Genomic DNA, 25,868 nt, shown 5'->3' on the forward strand with positions numbered 1-25,868 from the left:
CAGATAAAGAGTTCTGAACACAACCTTGTAACTGTCTACACAGCAAACAAAACACTTCAGCGTGTGAAGAGTGGGAGGCACATTTTTTGTACAGTTCCTTTACTTAGGAAAGTGTGATCGATTTGGGCCTCTCTAAGCAAAACAAAACATAGCAGAAATAACAGAAGCTCTGAGCCTAGACAAAACAATCCAAAATGAGGGGAAATGGAAGATCTTTATGCACAATTAATCTGAGGCATTGATACACTGTGTTACCAAGGTCACAATATTGCAGAATTTTAGAAGGAATCTATTGTTTTTTATGAATGCCATGATTATGCCACATTACTTGCTCAAACTCAGAGCATCCCTCAAATTCTATATATAAATTTGGAAAATGAATTTTTTCCAGGATGTGTAGAAAAATCAAATTGAGGGACTTGGGAGAAACATCTTGCCAAATTCTTTTAATTTTTCCCATTCAAGAATTTCTTGTACTTTCCAAGTGTCTGCTAGTATTCAATATTTAGAAAGAACATTAGACTACTTGGAAACTGGTCCAATTCTTATGGAGGTTTTACTCTGCCTGGGTGCAAATGAGCTTAATCTTGAGCTTTGTAGGTAAACCTGGTGTGGGGACAGAGTCAATTCATAAGAACAGTGAGCAAGGGAGAATAAAAACTTACTCTTAAGTAACTTCCTATCTTCCAAACAGTTTTTCCACTAGTACACACAAGGTTTGGGAACACTGCACCTTAAGCAAACCAGACTGGATATTTCAGCATTCACTTTTCCTCTGGAATTGACTCTGGTCCCACCGCAGGCTCAGTGCCTGAGGTTTGGATGTTCCCTCACGTGCCCTCCTGCCCTCCACTTCCAGTAGAGACCAGGGAAAGAAAGAACCAGGTGATTTCTGGTTCTGGGTAAGTAACTTCTGTTTCCTTTGAATATCTCTATTTGAATCTTGGTTTCCATTGGCAAATGAACTTTGGGTATACAACATAAGGCTTTACAGATTTACTTTAAAAATTGATCTGAGAGTGCTCCACATAAAGAAGCACCTCTTGATGCACCTGTAGACAACAATGTCCTTTCTACAGTGTTTCTCTAAGTATGGGCAGGGCTCCAGGCAGATGCATGAAGGTATCAGGAATGAAGTTACCCTTCAGCAATGCCCCAGGTGCAGCTTAGGCTCTAAGTGGCAGAAAGCAAATTTACCTTGACAGTTCTGGTACCCCTCTCAATAGAAGAGCTGTTCTCTGTAACACACACCATCACTGGTGCTTTAACTGGAACTATCAAAGACCTTCGTGGCAGGTTCAGATCTCCATGCAGCCTCATGGTGATAGATCTTCCCTGAACACAGAAGGAAATCACATTGGTGCTGGGCCCTTGCTAAGTGAACTTCCATTCAGGCAACTGATGATCTTCCTTCTTCCTCCCAAGCAAAATAATTTCAGATAAAATAAAGCTGGCACAGAGCAGTTAGGTATTTTCTGATACCATGACTACTTAGCCACAGCAAGTCTGTGTTCTCTTGGCCAACAAGGGCAACCAGCCAGCACTGCGGGGTACCCCAGCCTCTAACAGAACACTTGAGGTACTCAGTCCAGGGCAGGGCCGAGATTGAAGCTGGATAGCTCTCCACTTATGATGATGGACGCTATATTTGGTCCCACCTTCTGCTAGATCTACTCTGATTTAAGAAGTCCTGCAGCCTGAACCTGCTCTCTTACTATAACTTTGGCCGAAGAACTGGCAACTGAAGCCACCAGTCAGCAAAACCTTCCTGGGATTTTGGTTTATTTACTTTTTCTCTTTTCTCCCTTGAAAAGAAAGCCAGTGGGTCAGCAAGGGAAGAACAAGATGTTGTGATGAGAAGGGGCAGGGAATCACAGGCAAGATTCAGGATGATGGGTAGTGGGTCCCCTGAGGGCTTTGTGAGCTGAACTGAGAGGAGGAGGATTTTAAGATGTTGTGAACAGGTTGATGGGCTGAGGGGGCTACAGAGAGGCGCCTCCCTTTGGCTTTTGCTATAGTAAAGACAGGTTATGCTCTTGGTCACTTGCTGTATGCCATTCTCAACATGCCATCCTCAGATTTGCAAGGACACAGGCCTATAACTTTAAAAGCACAGCTCTACCTTTGGGGCACACTGGGTAGAGAAAAGGGGACCAGAGCTGTTTCTGTAACCTTGTCTGTGGCGAGGTTAACTAGCCTGGCCCCAACAAAACCTACTGTGTTCAAAATCCAGGTCCTCCCGGGAGCAAGGCTCCAATATGGCTGTTGCACAAAAAGAGCAGCAGATGTTTATGAGAAAAAACATAAGCAACATTTACAAGTGAAGACATTTCTTCCATGGATGCATGAAGTCCCAAATTTAGCAGACAAGGCAGAACCCCACATATGGCAGAACAGAGCTATAAAAGTTGTCAGCAAGTGATATTCATCTCAATTTAGAAACAACTTGTTCCTACCATGTAATGTAAATGCAATGGAAAACATGTTTGTCTTTTAGCTGCAAGTGTAGTAGGCACAGTCGTTAGAGGAACTGAGCAAAGTGCTGGCATGGATTCACTTTCTTTTTATTCTTTTTTGCACCTGATAGTATCAGATTTTCTCCTGATCCTTCTTATTCTATTATTCAATAGGTAACAGCTTCAAGCAAGTGCTGTTGGACAGAATTAAGCAGCATTATTTTTGGTTCCTGGTTTCATTACTGATGCAAAACAACAAACCACTAAGGTTTCCACACTCTAAGAATGGCATTGCTCAGGGAAGCAGGCATAGTCTGAGATGCTGCCTTTCCAGGGCTTGGTATCTATCTACTAGCAAAGGACATGCAGAATAAGGGGAAAAAAAAAACATTTACTAACATCATGCAGTTACTTTACCTCTATTCTTCTCAAGTCTCAAGGAGCACGAGGATCTGGCTAATAAAAAGGAAACCTTGATAACCTCCTTTCTTCAGTGAAAGGAATGTTGTTTCAAAAAGCTGTTGTCCAGGGTATTGAAGCAACTCAAGCAGCATTTACAGACACTCCCACATACACTTGCAACCTAGAAGAGCAGTCCTGTAACTGATGTTTGTATGCTCAAGACATTCAGTGCATACAAACACAAGGGTCAGTCAATCCAACACCAAAAGGAAAAGAAAATCACACTATAGTATTTACAAAAATGCCTCACAGCAGTTTTGCTCCACAGCTTAGCTGGCTGGAAGATGTAACTGAGGAATGTGATGTGCTTTCCACAATCTGGCTTGGCATTTGCCTTCACATAACTGTTTTAGAAGAGAATATCCTGAGTTGGAAGGAACCCACAAGGATCATCAAAGTTTTGCTGCTGCCAGTGTCCCAGCCCCTGATACACGGCTGCTAGCCATGTTCAGTTGCCTTGCTCTGGAACACTGCCTCCCTCACAGCACCCTGAAGGTATTTTATTTCACTGGGCTTAAGACAATAAAGCATTTGTTGTTCTTCACTGTAACTATGTATTTTTTTAGCTTAGTTTACTGGGCCAGTCAGGTCATGCTTAGGGCTACAAAATCACAGAATCACAGAAATTCAAGGCTGGAAGAGACCTATAAGATCATCAAGTCCAACCCGTGTTCTAACTATTCAACTAGATCATGGCAGCAAGTGCCACATCCAGTCTTTTTTTGAACTCCTCGAGGGATGATGACTCCACCACCTCACTGGGTAGATGATTCCAGTATCTGACCACTCTTTCTGTAAAATACTTCCTTCTTAATTCTAACTTGCATCTCCCTTGACGCAGCTTGAGACTGTGTCCTCTTGTTCTGTCTGTTGTTGCCCGGAGAAAGAGACCGACCCCCAACTCACCACAGCCACCCTTCAGGAAGTTGAAGAGAGTGATAAGGTCACCCCTGAGTCTCCTTTTCTCCAGGCTAAACAACCCCAGCTCCCTCAATCGTTCTTCATATGGCTTGTGCTCCAAGCCCCTCACCAGCCTCGTTGCCCTCCTCTGGACACGCTCAAGCAACTCAACGTCCCTCCTAAAGTGAGGGGCCCAGAACTGGATGCAATACTCCAAGTGAGGCCTCACCAGTGCCGAGTACAGGGGAAGAATGACCTCCCTGCTCCTACCGGCCACACCATTCCTGATACTGGCCAGGATGCCATTGGCCCTCTTGGCCCCAGGGCACACTGCTGGCTCATGTTCAATCGACTGTCAACCTGCACCCCCAGGTCCCTTTCCATCTGAGCACTGTCCAGCCACACCGTCCCCAGCTTATATCGGTGCAGGGGGTTATTGTGGCCGAAGTGTAGTACTCGGCACTTGGACTTATTGAAGATCATCCCATTTGATTCTGCCCATGCATCTAACCGTTCCAAAACTTTCTGCAGAGCCCTACGTCCCTCTAGCAGATCTACACACATTCCCAATTTAGTATCATCAGCAAATTTACTAATAAAAGACTCTAAGCCCTCATCCATATCGTCGATAAAAATATTGAACAGAACTGGCCCCAACACAGACCCCTGAGGGACACCACTGGTGACTGATCGCCAGCTGGATGCAACACCATTCACCACTACTCTCTGGGCCCGGCCATCCAGCCAGTTCTGAATCCAACAAAGGGTATTCCTGTCCAGACCACGGCCTGCGAGTTTGTCTAGGAGTAAGCTATGGGAGACAGTGTCAAAGGCCTTGCTGAAATCCAAGTAAACAACATCTACTGCCTTCCCTGCATCCACTAGCCAGGTTACCTGGTCATAAAAGGTGACCAGGTTAGTCAGACATGATCTACCCCTCGTAAGTCCATGTTGGCTGGGTCTGATACCCTGGCCATCCTGCAAATTTTGCATGATGGTGCGTAATATAAACTGTTCCATTATTTTGCCAGGTATAAAGGTCAGGCTGACTGGTCTATAATTGCCAGGATCTTCCTTTACACCTTTTTTGTGAATGGGTATCACATTGGCCAGCTTCCAGTCATCCGGAACCTCACCAGTAAGCCATGACTGTTGGTAAATGATGGAGAGTGGCTTTGCAAATTCGTTTGCCAGCTCTCTCATTACCCTGGGTGTGGGATCTCAGTCTCTCAGAACTGGGGTGCAGGGTGAACGAGACCACCCCTGGGGGGCTCGGGAGTCCTGGAATGTTGCCAGAAATGTCTGGTGGCTGGACTTTGATCCCACATGGGAGATGACATCAGTATGAGGACAGGAGGATTTCACCGGGGTGAATGGTGAAGGGATAAGTTAATTGGAGTGTGAGATACAGGGTTTAAAATTTCTGTACAGGGGGGTCTAGAGAAGTAAGATGGAGGAATTGGGGCGTGCCCTTCTCCTTCTTCCTCTAGGCCTCCATTTTCTGTGGTGATGTTGGCACTTTGGGATTGGTCTTTACTAAAAGTGCACTGGTTAATAAGGGTAGAGGGTATTGGAGAAAAATGATAAATATTGTATACGTAACTCCGGGTATAAAGATAGGTGGCCGCCCCAGGGGCTCTCAGTGTGTGCCCATGGCTGACTGCTGAGCAGAACTCTGTCAGGCCAAGAGAAAATCTTTTAGATAAGCAATTAATAAACACCGAGACCGAGAACAAATCTGAAGCTTCCTCTCATCCTTTCGAACCCCGGGGGCCCAAGGCCATCTTTGGGCTTTTCCCAGACCATCTAGACAGCACCAAAATCCGACACTGGGGTGGATCCCGTCTGGTCCCATAGATTTATGAATATCCAGGCATTTCAATAGTTCTATGACAGCCTCCTCTTGGATAATGTGGGGACCATTCTGCTCCCTAAAACCATCAACCAGCCCAAGCGGGCAAGTGTCTTGAGGGCAAGTCATCTTCCCGTTAAAAACTGAGGCAAAATAGGCATTTAATACTTCTGCCTTCTCCTCATCTGCAAATACTAACTTCCCACCTTTGTCCAATAAAGAACAAAGGCTGGTCTTACCTTTCTTCCTACCATTAATATATTTATAAAAACATTTTTTATTATCCTTGACAGTAGTCGCCATTCTGAGTTCAAACTGAGCTTTGACCTCCCTAATTTTTTTTCTGCATACTCTAGCAGCCCTTTTAAATACCTCCTTGGAGACCTGACCCTTCTTCCAACGCTGATACATCCTCTTTTTGTTCCTGAGTTCCTCCAAGACCCCCTTTCCCAACCAGACTGGACGTTTACCCCGTTGACTGATCTTTCAGGATACAGGGATGGTCTGTTCCTGCACCCTCAAGATCTCTGTTTTGAAGTAAGCCCACCCTTCCTGAACTCCTGAACTCCAATTAATCCAAATAATCCAATAAGCTATAAAAGGAAGAGCCCACTTCATGATCATACCCCATCTTTGTCACAACCCACTCGTGAGGAAGCCGAAGGTTCACTTCCTCCATCCCAGTCCTTGCTGAGGGCTCAAGTCCTCCAATGCCCCTTCAAATCCACCCCTCATATTCCCACCCCAGTGCCACAGTCTGCCCTGGGTGCCCAGCAAACCCTACTGTGCCACAACCCCTGCAGCCTCTCCAGTTCCTTGCACAGGGGCTGAAACAATTGCCATGAACTCATGAACCCCAACATCTAACCACTGCTTCTGGGATCCATTTGCTTCCTAAAACCTCATCAGACCAACTGTCAGCACTTGGGCTCCTGTCAGGAAAACCAAACTATCACCCCTCCTCTGACAGCAGCACATCAGTGGCTTGTTTCATTCAGACCGTGTTCACCTCGGCTCTAGCTCTCAGTCCTCACAGTGATAAAGCTTTCCCCATGAACTCACACTTGCATAAATTCAACCTGGTTTATTCCAAATATCACATAAATTAAACACATTTCCCATGAATATTGCAAATACACATGAAATGAACACTGCAATTTTTAAAAAAAGTTTTGGCTTTGTTTATGCAACAAGAAGTGCCAAATGTGGTTAGAACATGAACTTCTCCTGTATTTACTAGATACAAAAAGGTGCAGATTAATAATTTATATTTATACATATGTACACACTCCATTTCATTTCTAGCTTTAAAACAGTAAAAAATGGTTTCAAGTTTATCTACATTAAACATACTCATTTACATCTGGTCAGAAGCCCCAGATAAGAGTTGATACAATCATTTCACAACTGCAAAATTAAGGCGCTACCAAAATACCAGTTCCACTAGTGTAAAATGTAACAGGAATAGAGTGTACAGCTTTCTATTTATCAATTTAAAAGTGGACTGGAGAAGAAGGAAAAAGGAGCAGTAAGAAACATGACAAGTTCTACAGGTTAGAAGTACAAAGAGATCTCGATGACTATCAAATGAACATATTAAAATACAGTAGATAAAAGGCCTCAGTGGCAAACAATTAGTATGCTTCTGAAAGACAAAAAAGGTTAAAATATATATATATATATATCATTTTGTAGCTTGAAATTTTACAGGTGAACAACAGGTGTAGAGGTAGAGGGATTTTTTTTTTCTTTTTGGCCTCTTTACGATGTATAAAGAAGGGCCACATTCACCACAGTGAAAAGACTCATCATATATCCCAGCATCCTTGCTTGGACAGCAAGCAAGAAAAGTGTAATGAGCTAGAAAGGCAACAAATCCTGTCTATCTCTTCCAGGAGCTCAGCTCCAATGCTTCCACATGTACCTTGGCAACAAGTTACACCTAAGCACAGACTGGCTGTAACGTGGACATTTCCTCTAGAGAGCAACGAGACAGCTTTTCTCATGAGGTACTACTGGATGCTGCAGATATTATATGGCAGAGGTGATTTGGTAAAAATGAAACTGGTACTTCCCCTTAAAAAGCAAGTACCACAGGGCAGTGGTGATTTTATCTATTTATTAAAGCTTTGCTATTTGATCAGCATTCAATGTTTTGGAAGAAATGTCAGCTTTGGGCTGCTAATATTATTATTTGCATCCATACACAGACAATTCCTTTGTTGTTATCCTTCATCCAAAACATCAGCCACTGAAATATTCACAAACTGCTTTAAACCTTGACTAAAAAAAAATCCCTCTACAGTTCAGCTTTCTTTTCAGTAACAATCACTCTATTAACTATGCAGGCCTTCATGAACACAATAATGTCATTTCCCATGTAGAATGTCTTTACACATTACAGAACAGCAGTAAACAACCTCTCATTTCATAGGGTTTTCTGTCAGAAGTACCTCAAAAGTAGATATCTTGAAAAAATCACTTTTGCAGAGAAGAATATTAACATTAACATTTACTGAGGCAAAGCCAAGAAGACACTAACTAGCACCTTGATAATTATTTTTTTCTTAAATGCACTCCTATCTGTAAAATTAAGCACATATAAGATCAGGGACCAGCAATATACAAATACCATCAGCATCCTCTTCCAGCTAAACTAGTAACACTCAAAACTAGGCCAGACACACAAACAAGCAAGATTAATGAGTCTTGGAGAAATACACAGTATGGAAAGGAATGGGAAGAACAGGAAGCTAAACAGAAAGGATTGCAAGATCAAATACAGTCCATCTTCTGGTCCAAGAATTAGTTTGTGAAATCACCCTTCTGTAGCTCAGCTGACAGTCGGCTGAAGACCTACTGACTTCTGACATTTCCTCCCCACAAACACAACAATTCCTTATACTTCAGTGAATTCCTCTTCATCATCTTCAAATCCTGGAGGAAATGCATTCAACTTGAATTTTGAGTATTTTGGTGGTGGTAGCAGAACTTGCAGAAGGCTACTGTAGAGGTTATGACATCATTGGTTGTACATTATGCACTTCACAATTCAGAGAATACACTTACAAACCACTTAAATAGAAAAGGCGTGTTCAAGGTAGAGGCAGTTACAGTACATTCAGGGTATGTTACAGAAACCATTTGTGGTAGCCATTTGCTGAAAGGAAAAAAAACGGAATTTTTGTTTCCCAGACCACAGAGGTTATAACTACAATACCCAAAGAGAGCAGGTAATATATCCCAATCACTGCATTTTAATGCAGTTTTCTTCCAGAATTCATGTACAAAGTGGAAAAAAAAAGTTTAAATACCTCTTCATTGACAAATAAGGAGAAAAGAACTAAAAAAAGAAACCAGGCACTTTGACCATTTAGGTAAGCAGCCATTTCTTCTTACCAGACTTCTGCACATGAACAAGTCTTTACATTGGTCTTGCTATGCTTGCAGCACATGGAGATTCAAGTCAACTTTTTTTCCCTGTTGGTAGTATCAGTTCTAGTTATACGAAATGATGCCAATTGAATTGGTAACACTGAGTTATTTCATTGGCAGTTGAGCATATGTTGATCATTTGACTGACAAGCGATCAATTTAACAGCTATCAAAGTTAGATATTAACAAAACAATACATAAAAAAATAATCAGAGAGACAAATGAAGTTTAACACCTGACTGAAGCTTGCATTGAGACGTGCCTTTATAGGTTCGGTTTGTGACTCCTTTCATGGTGTTACTGTGGGCTGATTTCCATCACATACAGCAACTGGTACTAAACTACAATACTTTCGGTTTGAAACACGTTCAGTAGAGACCACCCCAAGGTAACAGGAGGTCAGCATGACACTGCAGGAAGGAGGGAGATGGAAACCTCCCCACTTTTCATCCTCGCTGGTTCCAATGGCAGAGCAGGTGTTCAGAGTAAACTGCAGCATGCCTCCCTCGTACTTGGGGTGAAATCATTATTTCACAGCAGTGTTTATTATACTTTAGTGAGTGGCTAGGTTTGAATTTAGCAGTTAGGCTAGCTAGGATTACTTAGGTTTCTTTAAAGAGAAAACCCAAAGTATGTATTTCCAAACATTTTGTATATACTTATTCTGCTACAACATATAAATCACAAAGGAGGGATTACCTAAGGCTACCAAATAGTGTGCTTATTCAGTAGCTATTATTCTTTCAGATAAACATCCTCAGATGCCTTGACTACAAATGGCTTCACCTGTTTTTTCCCTCAAACTGTTATTTGCTGAAGAGAGAGAGAGGGAGAGTGGGAGATGTGGGTGTATGACAGACTGCTTTCCAATTCACTAACAGAGAGTACTGTTGGTTATAGTCCTTGTGCATACTTCTGCTGGGCAGAGTAACTCCTCTTCTGTTCACTACCTTCAAGAAAGTCTAGGAAACACCTCTTCAATCCACTGTCCAGTTTCCTCTTCCTACTGAGTGAAAATTCAGATCACATGCAGGCCAATGGCACTACTCTAGTACTTAACTCTCTTGGCTAGAAACATCAATTCTATCAAAGTACTTTGAAGCAAATATCCACATCCATCAGCTACATTCTAAATGTAGCACAGCTCTGCAGAGGCTCCATTTTCACCAGGACAACAGGAGAGTGTGCAAGGTTTGGTGAATACCCAGGTAAAAAAACCGATGCAATCGATGGATGCAGGACGCAGTCAGAAAGGGCTGTTCCTTCTTGAAAGAATCTTTAAAAAATACAAAAAACAACCCCTCCCCTTTTGCCCTCCCCCAGAACAACCTGTCATGAGATGTTTTTGGTGCCCACTCACAACACAAGCCCATGTTATCTGGGTCTTTTGCGAGTCACAAATATCAGTACGCGCCGGATGGCGATGAGACGATCCTTCAGGGAGGTCATAGCCAGTATAGCCAGCTGAGCTCTGTTTTCCAGAGGCAACACTGCCAAGAGCCACCAGTACCAGGCAGGACCACTGGGGTTGCTCTGCAAAAGGATGGAAAAACATGCAGTTACGTGGCAACCAGCCCAGCCCCACGAAGAACATCACCCTCCTTCTCACCTTCTATTTGCTAAGAAAGTCACCACAAAACAAGGAAGAAGTGAACACTTATTTGCAGGTGTTCTCTTTACCTTATACACCATTAAGATTTATCTCTTCAGCTACCAAATTACACAGGTATATTGTTTAGCATGCTTCATGCCAACAGACCAAAATTGGGTAAATAAGAGTCTAAAATAAAGAGTCTATAAACCACAGCAACAATCTGTCAGAAAACAGTCTAGTGTTAAAATTCTGTGTAGAATAAGGCTGCATAAGTAGGCAGGTTTTATTACCTGTGGTTCTGGTTCTTTTCCTGGCATAGATCCAAAATGATTGAGAATTTGCACTTTCATATTGTCTTTAAGTGAAGTGAACCAGGCAACAGCTTGATCATAGACTGAATCATGAAGGCGGACAAGTTCTTCATATTCTGGTCCTTCAACCTTGTTGTTAAAAGAAGGGAGATGGAACAAAACAGGTTTGATACCGTGGAGTCCATATGCTTCCCCAGAAGCAAACGAAGCAAAATAATGCAGTGACTACAGCTGTTCAAATGTCCTTATGTAAACCAACTGTGCCTAAGTCTCAGATTTCAAACCTGTGATGATGGAGGCTTTTTACCCTCCCCTAGGTGTTCTGAAGTGATATTTCTTGGAACAGTAACTGCCTCACTAGTATCCATTCCTAAATGCTGGCATAATAGAAGAATATGCTCTCTAACCCTGGGACATATTTATAATCTCAAACCCACAGCCTCGAGTCCCTGTCACAGAATGACCTCTGGACAGTGGTACATCATCTGGCAAAACAAAACAAACACTACTGCCACCGAGCACAGAGACGGGGGGCTACAGCACTTCAGAGACCAGCACTATTTTATAGAAGTGGTAAGGCCATGGTAGGACAGCCAAGGAGAAGGAGGAGGGTAGACACCCGAGCAGGCAGGAAGCAGGGAAAGTGATGCTTTCCCAATACCAGCAACAGTCATGAAGAAACACCCTCATTGAAGCAGAGTGTTTTAGTTGCACAGGCCTACTATTAGCTATTAGGGAAAAAAAAAAGCATAAGCAAAAACCACTACAAATTGGTGATTTGTGGGGTTTTTTGGGGGTTTTGATTCTGGATTTTTTGGGGGTTTTTCCCCCCTTTAACATGTGCACATCACATAGGTGATTTCACTTATGCTACCCACTCAGGTACACATCTGATCCAGCTGCTCTAGATGCCCTTCACAATCAAGGAGAAGCAGTTCTAGAGAACAATTAATCTCATCTTAAGATAAGTATCTCAGAGCATATCAAACAGGTAGCTTTGGACTGAGATTTTTGACCATCAGACATATGGATGTAGGGCACTGAACAGACACCAGTCTCCACTGTGAGACAAGGTGAATCTCACTCTAATTATGAAGAGGTGGATCTCTGGCACCATCTATCAACAATGCCTGCATACCTGAGTTCCACTACTCTTCACTAGGGACTTAAACAGAGCACAACCCTCACTCTGAACAGATTGCCTATTCCAGCCTTTCACAGCCAGAGGCACCTCCATGAGCTCAACCTTTCCTGCCCTGGCAAACAACTGCATCACCCTACACAGGTTAAACAGCACTGCTAAGGCTTTACAGACTTTCACTTCAACTGTGAGAGCACTCTAGAGCTGTATGACAGAACTGACTTCATCAATCAGCAGGAGATTACTGCTAAGCTCCATGTTAACAGCTACCAAGGTATTATAGACACAGCCTAAAGATGATCCAGAAAGCATGGCCAAAAATTCAACTTTTGGTCAACACCTATCACCAACACCTGCCTTGATGCAGCTTTGCTAAGAGGACTTGCTTTTAAAATCTACTTCCCTCTCTGCATTTCTCTGTTCTCAGTCAGCTCTAATGGATGCTCGTACAGGGCATGGTTAACTACGTGTCCCTAAGAACTCATTTTAAGAGCAGACTCCCACATTTACCTGAGGACCTGTTCTGTAAATGAGAACTTGGAGGACATATGAAGTGTGTCAACTGTCTGTTTAGTGCAAAAGAACACTCAGTTCTCTACCAACAGGAGCATGTGCTTTTAGAAGGCTTTAAATTCTGTACCAGTTTTAAAATGTTACTCTGACTTCACCTACACACCATGACCTCAGCATCCTAGAAGCTACTTTGAGATCCATGAAAAGAGTGTAACACTTTAAGCAGAGATAATTATAAAGGAAGAAAGGAAGAAAGGGAAAGAAGATACAAAGTTTGTTCCATGGTTTTTAAAACAGAGCTTTAGTGAATTTGTAATGATATTGGCTTAAAAATAATGCACAGCTAGCTTGAAATGCAACAAGGAAAGGCTATTTAAGTGAATCCAGCAATACATGGGTATGAATAACTTTGCACCATAGATCACCTTTTTATCTTCAAGATACTCGATGTTTGCTGTGTTATATCCATCTCGCTGGCCATGGCTTAAGACCCTAAAACGACGGACACCAACTGTATCAACAACTGAGCGTCCATCAGGAAAAAACTTTACGTCCCTGATCTCTAATATACAGCCATGATCTGCAAATCTGAAATGACAGAAGGGCATAAAAGTGGAAGTCATCAACAAGTGTTTATAGACATCAGGACAAATACTGGGCCTAATTCACCATTTCTTAGTTGAAAGAGGATTCTGCTTTGGTGACAATACATTTCTGCTTATTCACATAAGCCACACAACCCCCACCCTTTCTGCCTTCCCTCAGAGGACCTGGGCAGCAGCATTTGCAGGGCAGGTTTATGGGGTGAGAGGGTTGGAAAAGGACAGGAAACTAAATGAAGCCTGTTTCATGCTGGGAGCTGCCAGCTGCTGGTGGCAAATTCATCTGGTTTGCAAAGAAAACAAGATGGGTAAAGATACCGTAAGGAAAGTACAGAAAGTGAGGAACAAATGCATGGCTGTGAGGGCTATCCCCCTACTCCAAGGTGTAAGCAGAAGACTGCAGGCTTTAGAAGAAAAAAGCTTTCCATATAACAAGTCTTTTCTTGCATTTGTTTCCTTTAAAAAAAAGTCAAATCAAACTCAAAATATCCTCTTCAAAAAACACTTTTATACCCACTATATTGAAAGTCGTAGTGCGTTTTAATCACACCCTGGAAACAAGCACAAAATTAACTTTTACTTTATCAAGCTTACCTAACTATCTTTGTGGTGCAGTGATTTCACTAGAGAGGCTGATTGCACAATGACTCTTCACCACAATACATTTGCAGGTCTACAACTCAGCCTACTGCTAAGCAGGAGAAAGCACTGTATCTAGTCTCAGTCTCAAGATACCAAACTCTACAGGGTCTGATAAATTCTTTATCATGGAAATGCTTGTTTTACTAGGGCTTGGTCATTTCTCACAATGGAGTGATGAAGAAATTACTCCTGTTTCTGCTCTACCAGAAATCATGGGTTTGGGAGGGGTGGGAAACAACTGTTCTCTCCCAGCCAGTGTACAGGAAAAAATCAGGAAGAGCAGGAGGAGCAGAGCTGCACACAGCTAAGTCCTGGTGCTCTACCAACAGCACTGATTAATAAAAGCAACTCTGTTAGTTTGTTATAGCAATATTACACTATACACTATTTAAACAGCTACATAACTATTGTTTTCAATTAACGATTTTAGTGACATTCATACTGGATTTTGAAATTATTACAGAAGTGATGATTTTGTCTTTTTTGTCCTTAGAGGGGTTACTTTTGGGAAAACAGGGACCTGAATCAGAGAGACAAGAAAGCACCTGGAGACAGGCATAAAATGTGCTGACAACATTAAGAGCTTATATTCTTTTACCAATTATAAGTTAAAATGGAGATGTAAACCAGAGGAAGGTAATGAACTAAATATGCTCTGTCACTGTGTTTTTAAAGGGAGGTATGTATCCATGTCTCAGCAGAGGCAAAACAAGTTTCCCTGCTTCTTGTATTCCCAAGTTGATTTCGCAATTTTGAATAAACAGAAGAACTTCTTTACTTGTGTAAGAAGCTGGAACAGCCTTGGCAGGTGTCTGCAGATTAAGGCTTCCTGCACTTCAATTGTTTACTTAAGTCATCATGCTCAAAAAGTTTAATTATTTCAGTAACTCAAAACAGACATGACTTAGAAATCTAACCATACTGTTAATTTTAAAATACCCTTCATGATGCTCTTTAATAAACCAATTATTGTGTTTTGGGGATTGTAATGCCATGGCTCTCTGTATTACTGTACCTGATTCCAAATAAATTTGGCTCTTCTACAAGCCTGCAGGGATGTAAGGAGAGTTATCACCGAAGTCCTAGGGTAATTCTGCCTTCACTCTCTCAAGTATTCGCTTTCAGAAAATTGGTAATAGACCTGAAAGGGCCTGTGGAACATCAGCTGCTGCTGGAGTCTGAACTCCACTGAGTGCAGTACTGACAGCACGCCAAATGGCATTGCAGCACAGCCACGGCTGACTGGAAGTTGCAGCATCTCCTGTACTCTTACAGCTACCTTACTATCTAGTATGGGAGAAAAATAAAATTTCCCTCCCCCCAAGAACCATGGAGTGGACAAGGCAAGGCTGCCAAGCCTCAGTAATGACTGACCCCTTCTCAGCTCCGGTGATGATCACATACAAAAATGCTGTTCCTGAGGATGCCTGTCTGATGTGTTCTTAAAAATTCCCATGTTCATCATCACTTCTACAGCCTGCTAATGCAGTTTCTGAAGTCAGCAACTATTGCATCTCATAAAGCAAACCTCTCAAGATCACCTCATGCTTCTCCCATGAGCATGGTCTCAAAACCCCATTATCTATAAACACTTAAACTTGAAGGCTTTAGTAGAATCAGAAGATAGCTTTGTGTTGTAAGGGACCTTTAATCTAGTCAGCCTCTGCATAGGGAGCTGGAAACACATCAGCGTCAGAATTCACAGAAATGAATGAAAGGTATGATCATATAGAAAGACAATGTAACCCACTCACTGCAGATAGTTTAGACATTGCAACACAGCAGTAAAGACAAACATTCAAATTCAACATCCAGCAGCAAAACAGACTTCTCAGCCAAGTGTATACTTTGTCTCATTAAAATGATACCACTCTTTCAGGAAAGCGATGGGAGGTCTGAATGTTTTGTGTTATTTTTGTTTTGTTTTTTTTTAAACTGAGTAGACAGAGGGGGAACCTTACCCAGACAGTCAGTTTTCACTGGAACAAACAGGCCAGCAAGCTTTCCAAACACGCAGCCAATTAAATACTATTTTTGGAGCCTGTAGTAACAGGATGAGTTGCATTCTTGCTATTAACCAACAGGGGAGTAATAAAATTACTTATTTGTGTAAAAAGGAATGTTTAAAGTTCAAAACTAAGAAGTAAGCAACTTTAGTATTGGTTCATACAGGACTGGAAGGAACCACAGTGGTTTGGGGAGACAAGTATACTGTGCTGCAGTATTCCATTAGCTCACAGCAGCCTCTGCAACAACAGGACATTCTTAGCTCATCTCCTTACCCTTTTAATTCATCAGCTAAGCACATGCCAAACTGCTTGGTACCAGTTTCCATGCATCTTCTTATCATTAGGCGATAGCGAGGTTCAAAGACATGGAGTGGACAAGGGATGGTAGGAAAGGCCATGGTGCATACGAAGATGGGAACATCTTTATTCAAACTGTAAGAAAATTGTTTAAAAAAAATCACCTTTTTTTCTGGGTGCTGCTATATTCAGAATATATCCTTAATAGAAGACAAATGGCTTCCTTAGACTCAATCTTTGTAAATACCTATCTCTTTGAGGTTTGCCATTTTTACAAGACAAACAATAATTCAGGACTCTTTTCCTTAGTACATTAAGTAAACAATCCCTCTAAGCTACTTCCATAAAGGAAAAAAAGTCAAGAAATAGCCAATTTCCTGCAAACATGCACAGTGATACATCTTACACACATGGCAAGATTTTGGTGACAACTTTTCACAGTAATAAAGTACTTAAGATCCAGCCATGTTCAAGGCAAGATGGCAGAGAATCCCCAGAATCAGTAAACCCCTTTGATTTAAAAGCCATTAATCGACTTAATTTTTTTCAGGATTAACTGCATGTTTTGTTTTATTTTTTAGCTGAGTTATAGCACAACATTCGCAAGTCACTGACAAAACTGGATCCTTGAACTTTTCCTGACCTGAAGTATAACCCACTGATAATTTAAATTCTACTCCCAGAAAACCCCCACTGTAACTTCTAAAGCTATTATGTTGTTTCATAGGAAAAAGCAATTATCTTTATTTTAAGAATTTTGTTTTGCCTCTCCACCATCCAAGAACATTGTTACTTGTTTATCTGCAACATACACGTCAAAAATACAAAACATCTGGCAGGTTCATTTACAAATTCATTCCTTTGGTGCATTTTCATAAGCAAATTAATCTTCTTCAGTAATTTAGACTGAAGAAGAATTTAGAATTTTTTGTAACAGCTGTCAGTAATATAAAGAGAGCCTACTTTGACAATTCCTTCATTTCTTCATCATAAACTTTCTTCCTTTCAGATAATTCCTCTGGCAAGTAACGGACTATCAGCTCTTCTGTAAGGACGGTCTTCTTGTAAGTTCTGCTTGCCAGAAACTACAAGGAACAGTCATCTCTTAAGTCTGGTAACAAGAAAACAAGTAACATCTCTTCCTCCCAGCCCATTCTTCCCTGAGGCCCAAGTGCACATTAGTTAGGACTGTACAGATTGCTTACCCTTTTAAGCTTCCAGGCACCAAAGCTTCCACTTCAGCCTATGTGGTTCACCCCACTGTCCTTTTAACCCCATCCCCTTTTTTGGCAAAGCTGTACTAGCAGGAAGAAAAGGCAGTCCATCCTCACTTTTGCAAAGATACATGCATCTTTTCCATCTACAGCTGTCAGTTTACTGGCAAGAAGCACTATGTATGGGATACCTTACGTCTGCTGCTGACAAGTGTTGATCAAGGAGCGACCTTTCCTCATATACCACAGTTTCCACTCAAACAGGAAATTTCGTATGAACACAGCTATGGAGGGGTTCCCCAGGCATGAGCCTGATGTGATACTGGAAGCCTCCATTTCCCTAAGAACCAGCTAAACCATCTGTATTCCAATGAATGCCAAATATATCCTTGAGGAAATGAGGTCTGTACACAGCTTGATGTTGTCAGTACTGTCTTGTTCTGCTTTCAAGGAATCATAGAAGTTTGGGTTGGAAAGGTTCTTTAAATGTCATCTAGTCCAACCCCTTCAGTGAGCAGGGACATTTTCAAATGGATCAGATTGCTCAGAGCCCCCCATCCAACATGACCTGTAATGTTTCCAGCGATGGAGAATCTGCCAACTCCGTGGGCAACCTCTTCCAGCTTTTCATCACCCTCATGGTAAAAAATTTCTTACTTACATCTAATATCTTTAAATCAACTCTTTCACTTTAAAAGCATTGCCCCTTTACTAAAATGCCTGTCCCTATCTTTTTACAAACCCCCTTGAAGTACTGTAAGGCCAAGAGCAGGTCTTCCCAGAGCCTTCTCCTCACCAGGCTGAACAACCACAACTCTCAGCCTTTCTTCACAGGAGAGGTGCTCCAGCCCCAGACTACATTCATGGCCCTTCTCTGGACTTGCTGCACCCCCGTGCTGGGGACCCAGAGCTGGGTGCAACATTCCAGGTGGGTCTCACCAGAGAGGAGTAGAGGGACAGAATCCCGCCCCCCACCCTGCTGGCCACACTGCTTTGGATGCAGCTCACAAGCAGAGCACAGAAAATCTCCACATACATGTTTTCAGAAGAACACAAGTTTGTGCAGTTTTGTTAATTGGGGCAAGGACATACTTACTTCTGACAGCTTTTCCTTGCAGAGTGGGCAGAGTGGATTATGGTCAAGGCAACGCTCAAGGCATTTGAGGCAAAAGGTGTGTCCACAGGGTGTGGTAACAGGTTCATAGAACAACCTTTACATGAAAACATAGAGCAGAAAAGCTAAGCTGGAAACAAAAGCAATTCCCAATGTGTGGAGAGGAAAGAGTCCTAACTCTTTCTTTCTTTTCTGCTATTGTATAAAGCACAGGTGACAGGCATTACACCCAAGGATACAAAAAAGGTTTTCCTTTTCACAAGTGGTAAACAATGGAGAACTGCATACAAAAATGAGAAAACCACATCTGTAAAGATTCACCAGATGTAAGGTTCAGCAAAAAGGAACAGAATAATGACTTAGACATTCTCTGGCAGGTTTCTCTTCTTACACCATGGTAACTTTTTCCAGAAGCTAGAGAGGCTTTGTTATGTTAATGCCAGGTCAACACAGTCATACCTCATGCAGAGGGAACACTCAAAGTCCGACGCATCCACCAGAGTTGTTGGTATTTCACCTGAAGTGTCAGTGGTGTTTTCGGGTAAAACATCTCCATCTAAGTAGTCAAGAAGATTATTATAGTAAAGATGTAAGCATTACTGTATTTTCCAGTGTTCTTTGCACTGTTAACTTTTCCATAAAAAACCTGATTTTTGTCTTTTCTTTTCTGAAGTTTTGTTTCTAACAAACATACCTCCTCATCTAAGTTTTAGATTTTTTGGCAGGAGATCTTTTGGAGAGCAGAGGATGATGTCTGTGGCCAGAGAATACACTTTAGAGCTGAATATCCATTATTTGCTCCTCCAAAAATGATTGTTTTGTGGGTTTTTCTAAGCTAGTTTTTAAAGTATTCTGCTATTGCTTTCCCATCACCACCCCCACATCAGCCAGGCCAGATGTTTTGAAGTACATTAAGTCCAGAATTTAATTTGTTTACACACAGTCAAAATATTTCATCACTGTTTATTATAGATTTCTCAGCAGGGGTAATTTTTCTTACAAATATAAAAAGGCTTAGATTTTTCTAGACTAGGCTGTTCTAGAAATCCCAAATTTCAGACAGCTTAAAAGTTAAAAGGACTACTGGAGCTGCATTAGCTAACACAGCTTTTACTAGCTCAACAATCTGCAGAGAGGCAAAACACTTCACTTAAAATTCTACACAGACTGATTTTTGGGGGTGGTTTATATCTCTGGGTTAAACTCACTTTAAGGGTATGCACTTCAAACTTCACAGCAGCACTATTTAGGCTCAAAAGCTATCAGCTCCAGATTCTGTTGACATTTAAACAAGCAAATCCTGCAACTTCTTTTACAATTTGCATCTTTGTGATGAGTTACAAGAGAGCCATGACTGCTGCCTCCACATGTTTTTTATTAACCAAATTCTTAATCATTTAAAAGCTCTGCTTTTTATGTGAAGTTAAAATACTAGGATGCTTTGTTAAAGAGTAACTTATGCTCAGCATCTGGTTTATCTCCAGCATAGACAGGATAGGTGGTGTGTGGCCTACAAAGAAAAACAGTGCTATCTTTAACCTACATCTCACATGTTAGCATTTAGTAATTGCAAGAACCTGGCTGAGTTAATTCTGCAAATAGTAACATGGCACTGGGACCTAGAACACACCAGAAATTAGTGCTTATGGGTAAAACATGATCTCTGGCCTTCCCTGTGAAGATACAGGTGGGTCAGATTTCACAATCTATTTACTAAGTCTGCAGTTCACAAACAAGTACCGTTTTTTTTTCCTCCATAATAACATGATCAGAAACTGGCCATATATATATATATATCTCTTTTGTAGAGGTCAAAGACAGATAGCTGTACTGGAAAACATTGTAACATTTTCAGGCACAAGTCAAACTCCTGGAGGTGTGGGTTTTTTGGGTTTTTTTTGGTTTAGGGGAAAAAATTCACATCAGCACAGCAACATTTTCAAAGTCTATGTTAACCAAGTATTACACTACTCAGTAAAGTATTGCCTTCAGCATTTTTAGCCCTGAGTATTAAAGCCACTCTGGAGGTCTTTGTTAGAAGCTTGAGAAGTATACAAATTGTAAGCACAGCTATCAAGTAACAGAAAACTGGGGGGTGGGGGCTTATTACCCTTGAAAAGGCTTCTTTGTTTGCTTGGAAAATTACATATGAAGTTGCATGTGACCATTTCTAATGCCAGTTAAAGATTAGTTTCCAGGCTTACTTAATCTTTCAATCATATAGAAAGACAATGAAGTTCAGCTATAGCTGAGACCTAGAAAATGGAAGTGGCACTACCAACACGAAGAATAAGTGCAAGTGGATTACACACACATTACATTGGAAATGGCCCATCTGAGAATGAAAAATACAGTTTTCAGTCAGTGAACTTAAACTGCTCTGGAATAGGGTGAATAGGTTGCTAGAGCAGAAAGACACACCAGAGAACAAAATATTACCCCAATTCCTGTAGGGAATGTTTTATTGACCCCTATGAAAAAGGGAGGAGTAAAAAAGTTTACAGTTTTTCAGTATGTACAAGAGAAATCACTTTTCTAAGCCATAACACAAACCTTTTTTAAGAATCTTATTGGGGACATCCAAACTCTGCAAATCCCTCATATCATTGGACAGCTTTCTTTTTAAGCCAACTCCAGGTAAACTGGAGAGAATAGCTCCCAAAGACTTCTGGTTGTCATCAAAGTAGAGATCCAGAACATGATGGGTAACAGAAGAATCAGTGCTTCTGAATACATCAGATTCTTGGGACGGGGTTTTTGTTAACCTGAACATAGTATCCTAGAAAAATAAGAAGTTATATACAGCATGAGACAATTTTGGTTTGCTTTTATTTATTAGTTTTATCAGCAATAGATCAATGTTCCCACAAGGAGCCTAGCAATGGAGAAAGATCTGTATCAAAGGTCACTTCCCAATTGCATGAAGTAGGGCCATGTCTCTCCCTACAGTTCCTGTCTCTAGAAATTATGTTCCTGTCATACTAAAATCTTCAGTAGAAAAAAACACAAACACAACTGACCCCCACATGAAGGCATCACATTGTTTTCTGAAGAAAAAGGTTCACACTCATTTTTCTGAGGAAGTACATCCCAGTAAGAGATCCAACAGCAATGGAGAGAACAGGCTTATCATGAAAGTAAGTGCCTACTCAGGTGCAGACAAAGACAATGGCACACAGATCAGAAAGATCCATATATTATTTTTGGTATTTTTATGTTTAACACTTTTTGCTTTACCTTTGAGGACCCAGCAACGGAGTTATCTTCCACAGTTGACTGTGTGTTTATGCTACTCAGAAATGCAGGTTTCAATCTTGTATGGGATGTTCGACTAGAGAAAGGTGCTGTTAGACTATCATGCACATTTTCAAAGGCTGGGAAAAACATCTCACACATTATCTAGTCAATTAGAAAGAAAAAAAAAAAGAAAAGGTAATAATTACAACATAGATATTTATGTTTAGGTGAACACAGATGCACAAACTTCACAGTTTCTAGATGCCAAGAAGCTTGCAGCATCCAAGACATCCTGCACACCCCAGTGCCAGGGGAAACCTGGATGGCACTGATCACCACAGTCACAGTCACATTCCAAGGTGCTCTTCTGGTGCCCATCTCCCTTACCAAAGGACTCTGCTCCCCAATAGCAACAAGGGCAGCAGTTTATTGCATCCTTCTCCTGATCCTACCCATCTCCATTTTGATCCTGCCTCCAGAACTCTTCAGACCATGCTTTCCCATCAAAACCAGTTAACAAAGATGTGTTTAAACATTTCTTGTGTTCTTCATCCATCTCCTCCATCCTCAAGCAGATTTAACCCCTAACTTAAAGCCTGCTCCTCTTCTCACCAGTCCACACCAAGCATCTCGCCAAATCCTCATCTCATTTTTATAAAAAGCTGCCTGTGTGGATGGTCACAGAGAACCTGATGATGGGCTGTTAGCACTTAATGTGTCTGACTCCCCATAAGGAACAAAATGCTACAAAGACTGCAGGATTTTTCCAGCACAGGGCAGCACACAGCTTCCTCTCCTCAAACCTCTGCCACTTCCCACATAAAAGTCATTTTTTGATGGGTACTAAAATTAGCAGCCTCAAGCCTACGCAGTGGAATTCACAAATATATAATCCCTCTGGCTGAGGCATCAACCAAAACCAAGAGGTGTCTCACAATAAAAAGGTTTATTGGATAATCTCCTGAATCAAACTATTCTTTGGGTGTTTACTATCACCTGACATACCATGAATTTTACTTGGTTGTGGGATTAAAAGCAACACAATGGCCAAACAGTCAGTAAATACATTTTATACCTTTTGGGCTTCTTTCTTCATTGAGCTCCATTCAGGATTTAAGGCAACACAATAAAGAAATTCCTTCAATGCTTCCTCAGTCCTTTCCAATCCAGACAGAGCTTTTGCTTTCACATAATGGCCCTGTTCACACAAAGGAAATGTACAATTCTAGAGATCATTTCTGAAGTGGCAGCAATACACCTGAAAACAAACCTGAAAGTCCAAGTCGTTCTACATGTGAAGAACAAGATGCTTTTCAGGTAACAACCTCTTTGACAGGCGTGATTGAAAGAAATTCAGTCCCTTCTGGTGAAAAAAGATTCCCCGGGAACTCTCTGCTGCATCATCCCTTGCCAAAGGCACTGCTCATTTCCTGAGAGAAGAGCTGGGAATAAGGAGGGGTTTTTCCCCCCAGGGGCAAAGTCTGTTACACATCCCACTGTGCTTGGATACACCAGAGAACAGTTTCACATACCAGGACAAACTTAAAAAGTAAGACGTCTGCACAGAAAAGGCTGTGGCAGAGGGCAGCCTGGAAGTGTCAAATGAGACACTTCATGAGAGTCACTTCTCCTGGATGTCTTATTAGGACAGAGATAATTTTTCACCTGCCTAATTTGGCCCAAAACCATCATGAATTTAGGGCAACATATCAATACTTAACCTGAAGCATTTTAGCCCACCCTACCTCTCCCGTGTGTTCTGGACTAACATGTCCATGGCCAACAGCTATGGCACCCAGCTTGGGAATAAATCCTACTTTACTTGTTACTAGTAGCAAGAGTGGAATGCTTTGCCTCTGAACTTACCTGCATATATCAAACTACAGTTCTAATCTGACTACAGAAATTACTTCCTTCACAATGAAAAGAAACTAAGTGTGCATTTAAACATTTCCCCCTTGGTTATTAGACAGAAGCATGCTCTACAAGTCCACCCCTGACCCATGTGAACATCTATGGGCTGTACTGAAAGTACAGCTTCACACATCTGAGAAACTGGCTAGATAAGCAGATCCACTTTTCTCGTTTCATAATAATGTTGAAAGATCCAGTATCACACAATCTTCCTCAGCAGGTAACTCCCTCATTCTTTCAATACTGCTGTCCAAGCTGAGACCTGTTAAAATCTTTACCATCCCACTGGAATTGGAAGAAGGAAGCTTATGCCAAAAGCAAGCAGCAAGTGCTGCATAGGCCAGGCTAATTAACATAATTATCATTTGGTGACCTGTACAAGAAGTCTCAGTACACATCAATTCTCTCCAGGTGAGATACATTTTTCTTTTCCTCAATGCAGCAAGATGAGAGATACTGTGAGGCCTGACCCTGACCTTCTTACCTGGATGCTTGCACAGCCTCCATATAAACTTTTACATGCCTGTCATCACTGCCAGCATCACTGCCAGCATCACTCACTGGGGAGCCTACAGGCTTGCTCAGACTCGTCCTTCAAGGCCCTAAGAGCAATGTCCTTATCTGACCTGCAAGGGAAGACTGAGGTGGGCTGTCCACAAAGCACCTAAAGATCCAACACCAGAAGTTAGGCCCAGGGACTAAAGGCCCCCTGTACTTCAGAGACTACCACTGCCACCTTCCCTTTCCTATTTTCATATACCCCTGACAAGCATCAGACTGAAAGGGAGATCCAAGCAGGACCATGAGTAGCAGGCAGGAGGGCAGTTCTGCCTGCCTCTAAATAAAAACACAAGTAGAAAACTCTCCCTGCGCTACACGGTCCTGGCTTTCATAACAATTGAAAAGGAACCAACTTATCTATAGCTCCAATGACTACTGCATACCAAGGATTTTCACCAGTAACTCGGCAAGCGACTACATCTGTTATCAATAAGCCAAAAGATACTGGTAGGTGAACACTTGCATCCTAGGAGCTACTCCCAGAATTAAGTTTAATTTTATGCTGGGTTTTTTTTTTTAACTACACAGCACATGTTTGAGCTAATCTCTGCCACTGGATGAGATGCTGCAATACACAAAACAAAGCAGATGCCCAGAACTCCTGGAGAACACGGATTCTGGGTCAGCACAGCTTATGTTGATGTCCTCACAAACATGAAAGCACAAGTGAAGTACGTCTGAGACACTGCTGGTTACGCCATGATGACAAATTTCATTTTCAATTAACATTCTTCAGAGATGTGATTAATGAAACCTTTATCCGCCTACGACTGACACACATCACATTTCCATGGATTCAGGCAAACAGAAGACACTTCAAGAAAATATCTGAACGTGCATTATTAATTTTTCTCCCTCTGCACAGAAACCCAGCCAGCATCACCCAAGATGGGATTCCTGACTTGAGAAATTATCCAAGACAGAGAAGTAAACTGGATGCAGAGGAAGATTATGAACTGCCTTGCAACATGAAAGGTTTTAATGGGTGACAGCATAGATAGCCTTCAGAGAAAATTACCTAACTTGACAGAGACTTGGTGTTTCAGACAGCACCTCTCTGCCTGCCCTGCATCATCCCTGACTGGGAATGGAGCACTAGATGCATAGCCCTGCTTGCTCAGGCGGGAGGCCAAGGCATTTATGCAACACCTCCTTAGTCTCCACAGGAAGACAATGTCTGCCTAAAATCCTTCCCCAGTTCCCCACGCTATGCTCTCCCCACTGCTCAAACCTGTGCTGCAGTTTTGCTGCTGACAGGAGAGAGACTGACTGCAGGTGTAATCCTAGGTGAGGTGAACTGCTGGACACTCAGTCCAGCCTCAGGCAACCAGTAATAGTGAGGGGCACCAAGAGCTTCTTCCATTTCTCCCTCCTAACATCATTTCTGATACTTGCTTCAAACTGCCCACTGCTCCTTGTAGCACATGCTTTGGTTATGAAAAAAATCCCAACCCCTCTATGAAACACCATGACACAGGTAGACAGCACAGATAGGAAATCTTAGGATCAAAGAGGGAAAGAAAATAATCCTGAAATACAGTCTGAGTGGCTTCTCAGAAAAACACACTGGCCAGCAGGTTGTCAAAGTCACCAGTTTCCTGGGGACACATCATC

The 25,868-nt window shown here is 41.8% G+C and overlaps 1 protein-coding gene across 1 annotated transcript in view; it reads right to left on the minus strand.

The window, feature by feature from the left end:
* Positions 1 to 9,733: 9,733 nt before the first annotated feature.
* Positions 9,734 to 25,868, minus strand: part of LONRF2 (LON peptidase N-terminal domain and ring finger 2) — a 30,972-nt gene continuing 14,837 nt past the window's right edge. Inside the window, exons 3-12 of the mRNA XM_054271550.1 lie at positions 22,855 to 22,977; positions 21,780 to 21,941; positions 21,096 to 21,321; positions 19,002 to 19,098; positions 18,525 to 18,639; positions 17,178 to 17,299; positions 16,191 to 16,349; positions 13,090 to 13,252; positions 10,990 to 11,139; positions 9,734 to 10,638 (exon numbers count right to left, since the gene is read on the minus strand). Coding sequence (XP_054127525.1) covers positions 10,480 to 10,638; positions 10,990 to 11,139; positions 13,090 to 13,252; positions 16,191 to 16,349; positions 17,178 to 17,299; positions 18,525 to 18,639; positions 19,002 to 19,098; positions 21,096 to 21,321; positions 21,780 to 21,941; positions 22,855 to 22,977 — 1,476 coding nt within the window. The 3' untranslated portion in view covers positions 9,734 to 10,479. The remainder of the gene's footprint in view (positions 10,639 to 10,989; positions 11,140 to 13,089; positions 13,253 to 16,190; positions 16,350 to 17,177; positions 17,300 to 18,524; positions 18,640 to 19,001; positions 19,099 to 21,095; positions 21,322 to 21,779; positions 21,942 to 22,854; positions 22,978 to 25,868) is intronic.

The sequence above is a fragment of the Melozone crissalis genome, unplaced genomic scaffold (assembly GCF_028551555.1).
Source record: "Melozone crissalis strain CALT ecotype California unplaced genomic scaffold, PUWL_Pcris_2 ptg000013l_1, whole genome shotgun sequence".
Lineage (NCBI taxonomy): Eukaryota > Metazoa > Chordata > Aves > Passeriformes > Passerellidae > Melozone > Melozone crissalis.